Source organism: Pseudorasbora parva, chromosome 12 (assembly GCF_024679245.1).
Source record: "Pseudorasbora parva isolate DD20220531a chromosome 12, ASM2467924v1, whole genome shotgun sequence".
NCBI classification, from domain to species: Eukaryota; Metazoa; Chordata; class Actinopteri; order Cypriniformes; family Gobionidae; genus Pseudorasbora; species Pseudorasbora parva.
In genome coordinates this window covers 4,457,101-4,470,092 of record NC_090183.1, presented here as the reverse complement: position 1 = coordinate 4,470,092, position 12,992 = coordinate 4,457,101, and the positions used below count along the sequence as shown (strand labels likewise).

General features: G+C 37.9%; 1 protein-coding gene across 1 annotated transcript; it reads left to right on the top strand.

Annotated features, from left to right (window-relative positions):
• Window positions 1-338: 338 nt before the first annotated feature.
• On the top strand, window positions 339-12,933 carry bmerb1 (bMERB domain containing 1). The gene is made up of 6 exons (XM_067458832.1): window positions 339-567; window positions 4,091-4,211; window positions 4,344-4,417; window positions 6,809-6,923; window positions 8,841-8,902; window positions 11,059-12,933. The coding sequence occupies exons 1-6, from the start codon at window positions 480-482 to the stop codon at window positions 11,169-11,171; spliced, it is 573 nt and encodes a 190-aa protein (XP_067314933.1). The 5' UTR covers window positions 339-479; the 3' UTR covers window positions 11,172-12,933.
• Window positions 12,934-12,992: the final 59 nt, after the last annotated feature.

Genomic DNA, 12,992 nt, shown 5'->3' with positions numbered 1-12,992 from the left:
CAAAATGAGCATCTTGTGTCAAATTTAATTTAATTTATTTGACAGGGTAAAATGTAAAATGGCAATTTTTTATTTTATTTTGAAAGACACTTCCTTTACTTTATTAGTGAGAAAATCTTTTTCCAATTTAAATGATAAATTATTTCAGTAAAAGTTTGCAGGAGATATGCTACAGAAATAATATCTTCAATAACAAAAGATCTTACTTTATTGTTGTTATCTTATATTTTGAAAAACATATTTTACCTATTGAAGACAGCCTACATACAAACAGAGTAACATTATTTGTCCAGTGTTTTGTGTCAGGCCGTCATCCCTAGTGCGCATGCGCTCTGCATCCCTCATCATGGTGACGTCACGAAGCTTCATTCTGTCAAGATGTTGTTCGGTTCCGCAGATGAGCGCAGATCAGCGTGATTACAGCGACGAGAGAGCGACGAAATCAAACACATCCGACATCTGTGACATCAACGGTAACGATGGAATTAAAGAAAGCCATTTCTGAGAGCGACGGGATGATGAAAACATACGGCGCGATGCACGAGACAAACCGGAGCAGAGACAAAGGTGACAGTCACTTCAGATTTACATCTTATTATTATCAGATATCATATTAGGCTACTATCGGATAGTTTTCCCTGTCATTACAAGACGTGACTAGCGTTACTGTCCACGTGATGGGAGTCTTATTATATAAAAATATGATTTCAATATTATCATCAATGTTTCTATCAGATATGATTTAAGTCAGAGTCAGACATGATATTAGTGTTATTGCCAGTGCGATATTTGGTTTAAAATTATAATGATTGCATTGTTGTAGAAAGACGCGATATTGCAGTTATTAGTAATGTATATTTTAGTGTTATTTATTATGAACAAATAAAACGAAAATCAGTTTTCAACAACGCCGATGACCTCTCGTGTTTTTAAGGGTCACCCGTTTGTTTGTCTATAATATGGGACCCCTTCATTTCAGTCATATATTGTCTTATTGTGACAGTATTAAAACAAAACAAAAAATGTTTCTTGAAATAAAATAAACGTTAACAACATACAATATTAAAGATTTTTTTCAGCCTGTCATCAAATAACGTTTTTCATTTTAATTTAGTTTAACAAGTATTAAAAAACTAATACTGAAACAAAAATTAATAAACTGTATACATGATTGTAGAATTCTTTATATAAATTATATAATTAAAAACTAATAAAAAATAAGTATACGAACTGTTGATAAAACTTGTCCTGGCAAAATTGTTCTCTATGGTGGCAATTTCATTTTAGCACGTTTATTTTGGCCTTCCATTAGCCTATTATTTTTGTTGCATAATCCTTTTCAAAATTTCACAAAAAATTCACGCTTATATTAATGTTACAATATATTTATATACAATAATTTGTAAATATATACAATATATTTATTATAAATAATATCTGTACATTGATAAATTCAGTACATATGTCTCTGTTGAGCTCATAAATACAAAAAACAATACCTGTTCCCTGAAAATAATAACATCAGTGATGATAATATTGCTGAATAAACCGAAATAATCTATACCAACAAAATTATTTATTTGATGCTATAAAAACTGGGGGTGTGACGTCATGAATGACTGCTAAGATTGACAGCTTTTCCGAGTGAAGTCGTCACTGAGGAAAGAGATTGGAGCTTTAGCTTTAATATCCATAACTGTTTATTTCACACCGACATAATGAATTGTTGTGCATCTGTGAGATATCGCTCCTCTGCTTCCTGCTCTCTACTGCGCAGACTCGGCCCCAAATCTGCACAAGATGTCAGCGCCATATTCAGACTTTGGCGGCTTCACTTTTTTACGGTCTATGGTTGAGACTCGCGGTTATGGTAATGGGCGGGACATTTCCCAAACACGCTTAAAGCGACTGACCAATCACAACACACATTGCCCCAGCCGACCAATCAGAGCACATTGTGCTTTTCAGAAGGAGGGGCTTCATAGAGACAGGAACGAAATAGAGCGTTAAGCCGAAAGTATTCTTAGTTTTTTTTACGTGTATGCGGTGCGAGTGTATGCACACAGTCGAACGCACAGCCTCGCAAAGTATACTTTTGACTTTTACGTGTACACAGGTGATCGACGCATGAGCAGTTTTGAGCAATCTTTTACCACGAGTTACAACCCATGTAAATTCTACCAAAAAAATGAGTATTCAGTACATCATGAGCACTGTACGCTGACCCATACACACACGTAAAAGTGAAATAGACTCTGGCCTTACCTGATAGACTGGGAAAAGAAGAGCTGCAACAATGGAGCATATGGGGAAAATAATGAACATTCAAGCATGAAAACCTAGCAGAGGCCAAAAACAACATCAGGACTTCATAATAGGTTCTCTTTAAAGGAAAAAACTGCTCTTTATAATTGCAATTCATGAATACTTTGAAATACAGACCTACAGTTGGGCCTCTTTTTGTCTCTGATTATATCAGAAGTGAAAAAATGTATGAAATTTTTATAGAAATAAATCCACAGACTCTATACAGGGTGTCTGTGGTTTAAATGTCTGTGGAGGAGCTCTGACCTCATATGTGGTACCATTTGAAAGCTTAGTCACTACTTTCTGGAGATATGCATCACTTTGGCATTTGTTTTACACAAAGTAATGTATTTACTCTAAAATACTGTGGTACCATTTCCGCCTTGATTTGCCTACCCAAATTGAACAGCTTCCTATACACACATACAGTGGTCTAAGTTCAAAATGTTGGTGTAAGTTTACAGTAAACCCTTTGAAGTTACATAAAACACTGCTAAAAGTGATAAACATGTAAGGTTGTCAGAGCTGTAATCCACCTTTCCCCCTCCCCCTCATTTATACAAATTATATATTTTAAAAAATAATTTGGAGTCTAAAATAGCTAGAAAATCAAAGCTGTGTACAAGGTGTTTATATCACAAAAATGTAGCCGTTAAAATGTTATAGTATTTCATGGTAATGCAATGGCCAATTTCAAAATGGCTTTCACAGGATGAATTGAGATTAAAGGTTTCAAAGGTTACCTAATTTACGATGATTACTAAAAAAATGTGATTGGGAAACAGCCATTAAAAAGCACTACAGAATACTGCCAGCTAACAGGCTAAACACTGTACTATCACACAACGCTTTATAAAAGAAAGATCAACTGAATTATTAAACATCTTGATTTTGAGCAGAACTGACTTCATAAGTTATCACCAACTGATTTAAACAGTGAGAACATGAAGAAGAGTGATGTAAGTAAAGAGATTTGCAACATTTGATTATTTTGTACCTAATGTAGTTCCATTTTTTAAGTGCCCATATTATACTATTTTAAATGCTCTTAATTGTGTTTTGGAGTCTTTTATAATAGGTTTACATGCATCCAATGCCAAAAAAACACTTTAGTTTTCTCATAATATCCATTGCAGCATCAGCTCTTTTCTCTCAGTGTCTGAAATGGTTTAATAAAAAGATTCAGTCTCTCTAAAGCCCGCCTTTCTGAGAGCTGCTCTGCTCTGATTGGTCAGATGGCCCAGTCTGTTGTGATTGGTCAGTCTTGATACGGCAATAGAACAGTTATGATGTGTTAGTTTTACTGAATAAATCTCAAAGTAGATTTGCTTTGTCAGCAGAAAACAGCTGCCGCTAGGGTGCGTCTAGATTTCTAGGCTAGAAAACAGCCATCTTCTCCACATGAACAACAAAAAAACAAACACTTCTAGTCCTAGCGACAACTACAGAGTTTGAGGGCGGGGCAAATTAGACCACAGGCAGACATTATGTAAATTTGTTATATTGGTATGTGTGTAACAGAGAGTTTCGCAAGTTCAGATTCTTTCCATCACAGGAGACAATAACTTTATGTGCACTTTGAAACTTTGAAGAGCTTTTACATTCACAAACAACTCTATTACACATTACATGAAAGGGAATATTTGAAAAGCATAAGAAAAGGTTTTTTTTTTTTTTTTAATTGCAGTGTCAGTGACGCTATAGCAGTGATATATAGCAAAGAGATGCAATGGTTCAGCTTGCACACACACACACACTTACTCGCCGTCTGTTTGCACCCAAGGCCAGATGGACGTGTCCATGGCAGAAAGCTCCATGTCTCCAGACGAGATCGAGGCGGAAATGGCTCGGATTCAGCGCCTGCGGGAGGTGCTGGTGAGACGCGAGTCTGAACTGAGATTCATGTGAGTAGCTGCTGCATTTACTGCATGAGTTCAGAACAAAATGCTGAGATTCTCCCCAACTTTCCTCTTTGAAGTTCATCGTTCTGGAGCGGCGGAATCTGAGCCAATGGTTTTCTCTCGTGTTTTTCTCAGGATGGACGATATTCAGCTTTGCAAAGACATTATGAACCTGAAACAGGAACTGAGGAAGATAGTGACAATGCCAGGTAACTGAAGAGAACGTTTCCGCCAACTAAATTATATTAAACTCCAGAAAAAAAAGCTTTTATGCTTTTAATTTTGTAATTGTTAAGCACAAATTATAAAATTACATATACACACAAATCCATCAGGCATAACATTATTACACAGGCGACGTGAATAACACTGATTATCTTTTCATCACGGCTCCTGTCAGTGGGTGGGATATATTAGGCCGCAGGTGAACATTTTGTCCTCAAAGTTGATGTGTTAGAAGCAGGAAAAATGGGCAAGCGTAAGGATTGGAGTGAGTTTGATAATGGCCAAATTGTGATGGCTAGATGACTGGGTCAGAGCATCTCCAACACTGCAGCTCTTGTGGGCTGTTCCCGGTCTGCAGTGGTCAGTATCTGTCAAAAGAGCTCAAAAGAAGGAACAGTGGAGAACCAAAGACATTGTCATGGGCAGCCAAGTCTCATATATGCACGTGGGTAGCGAAGACTGTCCTGTGTGCTCTGATCAAAACAGATGGCATACTGGAGCTCAAACTGCTGAAGAAGTTAATGCTGGTTCTGATGGAAAGGTGTCAGAAAACACAGTGCTTCGCAGATTGTTGTGTATGGGGCTCCATAGCCGCAGACCAGTCAGGGAGCCCATGGTGACCCGTCACCGCCGAAAGTTCATTCTGACACAGAGCATCAGAGCTGGACCACGGAGCAATGGAAGAAGGTGGTCTGATGAATCATGTTTTCTTTACATCACTTGGATGGTAGGTGCGTGCGAGTCGCTTACCTGGGGAACACATGGCACCAGGATGCACTATGGGAAGAAGGCGAGCCGGCGGAGGCAGTGTGGCAATGTTCTGCTGGGAAACCTTGGGTCCTCCATCCATGTGGATGTTCCTTTGACACGTACCACCTACCTAAGCATTGTTGCAGAACATGTTCACCCTTTAATGGAAACGGTATTCCCTGGTGGCTGTGGCTCTTCCAGTAGGATAATGCTCCTGACACAAAGCAGAAATGGTTCAGGAATGGTTTGAAGACCACAACAATGAGTAAGAAGTGTTGACTTGGCCTCTGAATTCCCCAGATCTCAATTAATCTGTGGAATGTGCTGAACAAACAAGTCTGATCTGTGGAGGCCTCACCTTGCTACTTAAAGGACTTAAAGAATCTGCTGCTAACATCTTGGTACCAGATATCACAACACACCTTGAGGGCTCTTGTGGAGTCCATGCCTTGACGGGTCAGGACTGTTTTGGCAGCAAAAGGGGGACCGACACAATATTAGTCATAATGCAATGCCTGATCGATATATACTGCGTGTATGATTATATATATATATAATCATATATATATGTATATATATATATATATATAAAGCTGAGTGGAAACCCAGCAAATTAAATCAGCTACCAGGGATCATTCTTAGAACGTTCCAGCAAGGTACTCTTAAAAGTTATGTAAGTAACTTAAAGGGGTACTTCAGCGCTGGGAAGATGAATCTGTATTTAAACTGGGTCATCAATGTAGTAGAAATGTGAAATTATTTTTGAATTTGGTGCCTTCTAGACTGAGAAAAAAACAGAAAATGTATTGTCTCATTTGGATGAAAGACTACAATTCCCAGAATGCTTCGCTGCCCTCTGTTCAATATAATGAGTGAGTCACCGCGCGAGTATCACAGCGCTGAGCACTAACTGCAGGAGTCAGATAAATGAGCTGATGAGCTCTCGTGATGAGAGCTGAGGTAATCGCGACTACACTCGCGGAATACATTCACATCGCGAGTTCAGTCTGGCGCTTTTCAGTTCATGCCTTTGCAAGCTTAACTTTCATAGAAATTAATTTGAGAAGTTAAAATACTTACATTGCTCACCATAGCTCAGTTTAAATGAGTGCCTGTAGCTGAGCTGAGCTCTGAGTGTGATCTCCATCCCCCATGCAGAAATGTCTCCCTCTGCTGGCTGTAGTCTTTAGCCTTTGCCCAAACATTCCTCCTATGATGCAAATATCATCAATTTGCATCATAGGAGGAATTTTTCCGGAAATAATGCATAAATCTCTTGTCTCAGGGGGATATAAGGGAGGAAAGCACAATCATTTGAATATACTCCGGGGTTTCTACTGATACAAAGCCATATGCTAATCGCTGAAGTAACTCTTTAACGTTTGTATAGCCAATAAAGTGTGTTTTTGAACATTCAGAGAACATTTTGGACAATTCTTTTGATAATTTTAGCAAAACATTCTTAGAACCTATTTTCACAAGTGAAACCGTGAGCTGGTGAATGATGGAGCAGCGCTGAACCACAGCTGCTATTCAGACTCAAACCTGCTGCATGACATTTCAGATTGGATTTATGTGAGTGATCCATATATTTTCATCTAACACACACTCATTTAAACACACAGACGTAGAGAAGACTAAGAAACATCGTCAGAGAGAAGAGAAATTAATCCTGGAGATTCATCAGCTGGTGCAGAAGAGAGATTTCCTGGTGGAAGATGCGGAAGTCGAGCGTCTGAGGTGAGGAAAGTGTACAATCTTTTTGGGGTTCCATCATGGGATCATTTTATGTATTTAGTTGGAATTAATTCTGTTTTAAAGGCACAGTATGCAAGTTTGGCCGCTAGAGGTCGCTTATTGAAAACAAAGGTGTAGCTTGATGACACAGTGAATGAGTGTGGAATCATACGAGTCTTGACTGTTCACCTCCACAAACGACGGAGAAGAATCTGATCGATTCGGGTAAAAATCTTGTTCATTAATGAGTGAATGTATTAAAGTGTCATTAACATCATGGTGGTATATGACACTTTAATTAGCCTTTGAGAGCGAATGCTAATGAGAGACCTGCGGCAAGCACCGTTTTTTTTTTCTGCAGTCGCCGATTCCACTCTTTCCGTTGTGTATGTACACTCTTAGAAGAAAAGGTTCTATCGGTGCTACGTATTTGGAACCCTTAAAAGGTTCTATATAGAAGTATAGTTGAGTATACTCCAAAGACCCTTTTATGCTAAAAAGGTTCTATAATGACAAGAAAGAACCCTTTTGGCACTTAAATGGTTCTATATAGAACACTGAAAAAAAAAATGCCTCTCTTATCAAAGAAAAAAAACCCGCATTTTTTATCTTAGCAAAAACTAAGATATTTTCCCCCAAATTAAGACAATTACTTTTGCTTGTCTAGTAAATACTTCTTGTTTTAAGAATGTTTAGATGTTTGGACTAGAAACAAGACAAAAATACTAATTAAGAAAATCATTTTTTGCAGTGAACCTTTTGTGGGTTCTAACTACGTAGCACCGATAGAACCTTTTTCTTCTAAGAGTAACACCACAATGTTTTACATTGTTAAACAATCATACTAAATAAATACATTCGAGTGTAATAACATTACTCTGTGTTCACTTGGTGGTTGGTATGAGACTTTGCAGTCTCTAGATCGATATTAGAATATCATATTAATAAAAACAGGATGGCTAATGACTGTCGTTAAATGACATACAATTAATTGTAAAATAGATTGTATGATGGAGAAAGCACTCTGATGAATGGTAAAAACGTTACTCGCAGTGAATCAAGAAAAATCGATTCAAGCAATAATAAAATACTATGCATACTACATTAAAGGGTTAGTTCACCCAAAAATGATTCTGATGTCAGTAATGACTCACCCTAATGTCGTTTCACACTCGTAAGACCTCCGTTCATCTTCAGAACACAGTTTAAGATATTTTATATTTAGTCCGACAGGATATCTAAGTGTATGAACACTATACTGTCCATGTCCAGAAAGGGAATAAAAACATCATCAGAGTAGTCCATATGTGACATCAGTGGGTTAATTAGAATCTCTTGAAGCATCGAAAATACATTTTGGTCCAAAAATAACAAACTATGAATTTATTCAGCATCGTCTTCTCATCCTTGTTTGTGTTCAATCCTCAAATAAAGATTCAAACGGTAGTGAATCGATCAATGATTCGGATCGCGTGCCACGTGACACTGCTTAAAATAGCTGATTTCCAAAAGATGAAACTTTTAGGATAATGCAAGTACACAGGTCAACAAAATATAGATGCTTTAATATTTTTTAATAATAATAAAAAGTCCATATTGTGCCTTTAATGCATTTTTAATTTTATGAATTGTACATTTTGTAAACATACTTTATTGGTAGAAAAAAAAAAAAACTTAATATGAAAGAATTAGGCAAAATAAAACCTTTTTGGCATAGAGGGTCAAAAACACGAGATCTAAACACAACTCCACGGAAACTTTTCTTACCAAGAGTGTACAAGCAACTAGTCTACATCCAAAAAAACTACAATATTTATTCATATTAACTAATACATCACAGCTTTTATTGTGGTCAAATTGACTTTTTCCAGAAACTTTCTGTGAGTTTTCCCTGATCTGAGGTTTGTCTCTGTCTAACAGGGAGCAGGAGGAAGATAAAGAGATGGCAGAGTTCCTCCGACAGAAGCTCAGCGCAATACAGAGTAAGAGCTCTTTCATGAGACGTGACGTGACACTTTCTTTTGCTTTCATTTCTCACAATCTTTTCTGTGATCTTTCATAAAGCATTCATGAAGCCAAAGTCACAGTAGTGTTTTCTTCCCTATTGTGACGTACAGGGGCGGATAAAGGGGGTCAGGGGCCCCTAGCCTGCTCTTTGTGTGAGGCCCCCATAATCATTATGATTTACTGGAAAAATTAATTTAGTGGCATACATGGTCCATACTGGCACAGTGGTTAATTTTGGATTTATAATGTGTGTGTGTGTGTGTGTGTGTGTGTGGGGGGGGGGGGGGGGGGGCAGCAGGCCAATCAGGATGCATGTGCTTCATGAGGCACGCGCAATAAAGCGCAAGGTCTCTCGCTATCATGCACGCATGCGAGACAAGATCGCTCACATTAGATTCCGTGAGAGTATTCCTAGTATATAATACTAGTACTAGTATATAATAGTATATATAATAGTGTTATAAATGAAAACCAGCAGCTGATTGGACAGATGCACAGACACAAGTCACATATCCAATCACCTGCTTTTTTATGTTTCTTATGGGCCAATGAGGGTCTTTTTTTGTTCGTGCTAAAGTAAATACATAGCCTAGTAAAAAATAAAATCTGGCCAATCTGGGGCCTCCTCTACACGCTGCAGCCTAGGCAAGCCTGTGCATTAATCCGCGCCTGGTGACGTATATCCGAGTGAAACGCTTCTGGAACAAGAAAAAATATAGGGCGGAGCTTGATTTTGTCTTTGGGGAATTGATTCGATTGTAGTTTACTATTGTTTTATTTAATTTATTTGATTGGGACAGTGCATGTTAATGAACACAACATGGAATACATGCCGGATTGTAGCCAAGGGCTAATTTCCATCCGTAGTCCCACGGGCTAAATTGGTGGCTCTCATGTGAGTGACAGGTTGCCAGGATTATTACAGACTGTTATACATAATATGGATTGTTTCAAAGCAGCTTTACAGTGATAATAGGAGGGGGGGGGGGGGGGGGGGGGGGGTATTTTGATTTAAGATCATGAGGAACATGAATTTAAAACAACCATAATGACGTGCACGGACAAATCATCTATAATAAAACACCTGATTATCACAATGCTGCGTACATGCCATGAGATGTCAATACGTGACGTTTTACTCAGAGCTGAATCTGCAGGTGGTACAAGTCAGAGCTCTCAGAAAATCCCCAGTTTACAAGTTGTAATTATGAGTTTACAAGGACGTAAACATTTTTTACAAGTCGTAATCTCGTAATTACAGTAAATCAGAATGATCATGTAAATTACATGGCATGAACACCTACCCCAGGTGAAAAATCCGAATTTTTATGCATTAAAAATGCATTAAAAATGTACTTGAGTATCTTTTTAGTACTTAAAAAAGATTAACAATATATTGGAACTGAAAGCATTATAAATGAAATAAAATATTCACTTCTCAACTTTTAAGGTTTACAATACAAATCCAAATAGAACAAGTTTTTTTACATTGCTTTATCAGTTGTATTGTAGACAAATCATATTTTTTCGGTGAGTTAATAGAGGCCTTCTGATTCGAATTGATGCGTTTGTGTTAGATAAATATCCATATTTAAAACTTTATAAAGTAAACCCTTGAAGTCTTCCATTGTAACCCATGGCGGTTAAGCGCATTACAGCCACGAGATGGCGGCAGAGCGTCAACGACAGCGTTAAGCATACAAGTAGTACCGGTCAAGATAACTCGTAGTACCCGGATGAGCGGTGTGTTATTCAACTTTGCCAGTTGTTGTCTGGGAATAAGATACCGCTGGAATGCGTGATTGATCAATCAGAACCAAGTATTTCACAGAACCGTGTAATAAAACTGAGGTTAAATGCAATAATTTAAATGATGGCTTTACAAACTTTCTAGGGTTGTGTACGATAGCAGTTGGTAAAATGCTAGTTTTGCATAGCCATCAATGGACAGACAAAGCGCTCAGATTTTATTAACAATAAAGTAATTTGTTTTCTGAAGATGAACTAAAGTCTTACGGGTTTGGAACGACAGGAGGGTGAGGAATTAAAGACAATTTTCCTTTTTGGTTGAACTAAACCTTTAACCCTGACCCATCTTCGGTCAGCTGATTTGCTCTTCTTTCCATTACAGGAGCTCCAAAGCCAAGAGCAGCTGAACCTCCAGCCAACAAACCCTCCATCAGCAAGACCAGCGTGGCCATCATTAAAGACTGCTGCGGAGCCACCCAGTGCGTCATCATGTGAAGATCTCACCTTATTTGACAGCTAATTGAGATTTCCCAAAGCAAATCGTTTTAAGTGAATTTGATATGTTAATGAGTTTGGATTTGTTCACTGGAGCAGACTTTGTGTGATCCTGCAGCATGTAAAAGTCAACAGTAACTCCATCGCAAGCAGGAACAGAACAGAAGAGGAGCATGTGGATGTCCCATAAAATCCACCTAAAACACAAAACTGAACTCAAACAGTCTTCACCCTAACTATAAAGGTCTGCTCACACCAAAAACGAGAATGATTACTTTATTACCGTCCACACCAATGCACAATAATGAATACATGAAACTGAATATATGAATCTGTCCAGCGCCAGTTAGCTGGCAACATTTTATAAATTCTCAAAATGCAATGTTGTGAGAACATGAATGTGAGCGACACTTGGGAGAGTTAATGGGCCAGCACTGCATCGTGACGAAATTTTAAACATTGCCCATTTAAAATATTCAAGCGCAAGTCGACACAAAAAGGGAACTTGTTACACCGTGTGGGAAGTTTAGTGAGCAGACACATGCTCAAAGCCACGTCGTAGAAATTGCCAAAATGAAAATGAACAGTCACACAAAAAAAATGTCTAAATATGCCTGTCTCTGCGACTATATGAGTTAATGTACAGTCGTGAAAGACAACGTATACGTACAATATCAGTATATTGAGTCATGCATTACCTCTTAAAGTGACAGCAGCCTAATCTTCCTGCTGCTGTCTGTTTTTAATTTTAAACCAAAAGCAGAACTAAAATGACAAAGAAAATCACTCACTGCTCTTGACTGAATAACTTAAAACTTTAACACGGATTGATCTGTTTAATTTATTTCAATGAAGACTATTTATTCAGTCTACCTAAAAATGACTAACTTGTCTTTAATGTTTAAAATGTATATTAGTTGGGTTTGTAGTTTTAGCTGTGGTCTCAAAATTGGAAGAGAGATGTGAATTTACACTGGCACAATTTTTGGCAAAAACAGTTTAATGGCCAGTAAAAATATTTATGGCCGGTACATTTGCATGTGTGGCAAAAAGTGAGTTTTAGGCCCTGGTTTGGTTTATTACAAGCGTGCGCTGCAGTTGTCGCCTGTCTCTTTAAATGCTCAAGCTGGTTAAAGCAGGATGGATTCTGATTGGATTCTTGATATTCTTGGACTCTGATTTCGAGAACATAATTTCTCTGTGCCATTATCGTTATATCTGTGGACTAATTATCGCCCTTGGTGTGAACAAACATTACGAGTTAGAAAGAAATGGTCACAAGCACAACAGAATCTCACCACAGTATCAGTCAACCAAAAGCATTAAATAACACTGTAATGAGTTAACCACACATGCATCTTAGGCCAAAATGTATTCGAAAGTTTTCATTAACAGCAGATATTAGTTCTTCGACATTAGCAGCCCCTGTGAAAATCATAAGTATAACTGAACCCATATCTCAAGGACAGTTCTCCAAAAACTTCCCTAAAAAGGTTTGAAAGAGATTCTGAAGTTTAGGAGATCTGTAGAAGGCAGTTTCTTTGAACAGGAAATCGTTTTGTTGCACACAGAACTGGATCAACAGCACCACGTATGATATGTGCACTTATATTTTTGGGCAGCATTTTGTTGCCTTTTGAAATGTGGCGATGGCCAAGCAGGCTCGATAATCTGAATTAAACAGACAAACTGAATCTGAATAAAAGCAGGATTTCATCTCTTGTGAATATTCTGCAAATAAAGTATGTGGTATCTTTCAGCAGTCTTTGTTGCTTTGTTCTGTTCATAGCGCTACGTAATCATTTACTACAGTGAAAAAGG

Excerpts from the sequence above, each read along its gene's own strand:
- bmerb1 (XM_067458832.1), top strand. The coding sequence starts at position 480 with ATGGAATTAAAGAAAGCCATTTCTGAGAGCGACGGGATGATGAAAACA. Across the intron at positions 4,418-6,808 it reads GAAGATAGTGACAATGCCAG|ACGTAGAGAAGACTAAGAAA; the intron begins GTAACTGAAGAG and ends TTAAACACACAG. Across the intron at positions 8,903-11,058 it reads GAAGCTCAGCGCAATACAGA|GAGCTCCAAAGCCAAGAGCA; the intron begins GTAAGAGCTCTT and ends TTTCCATTACAG.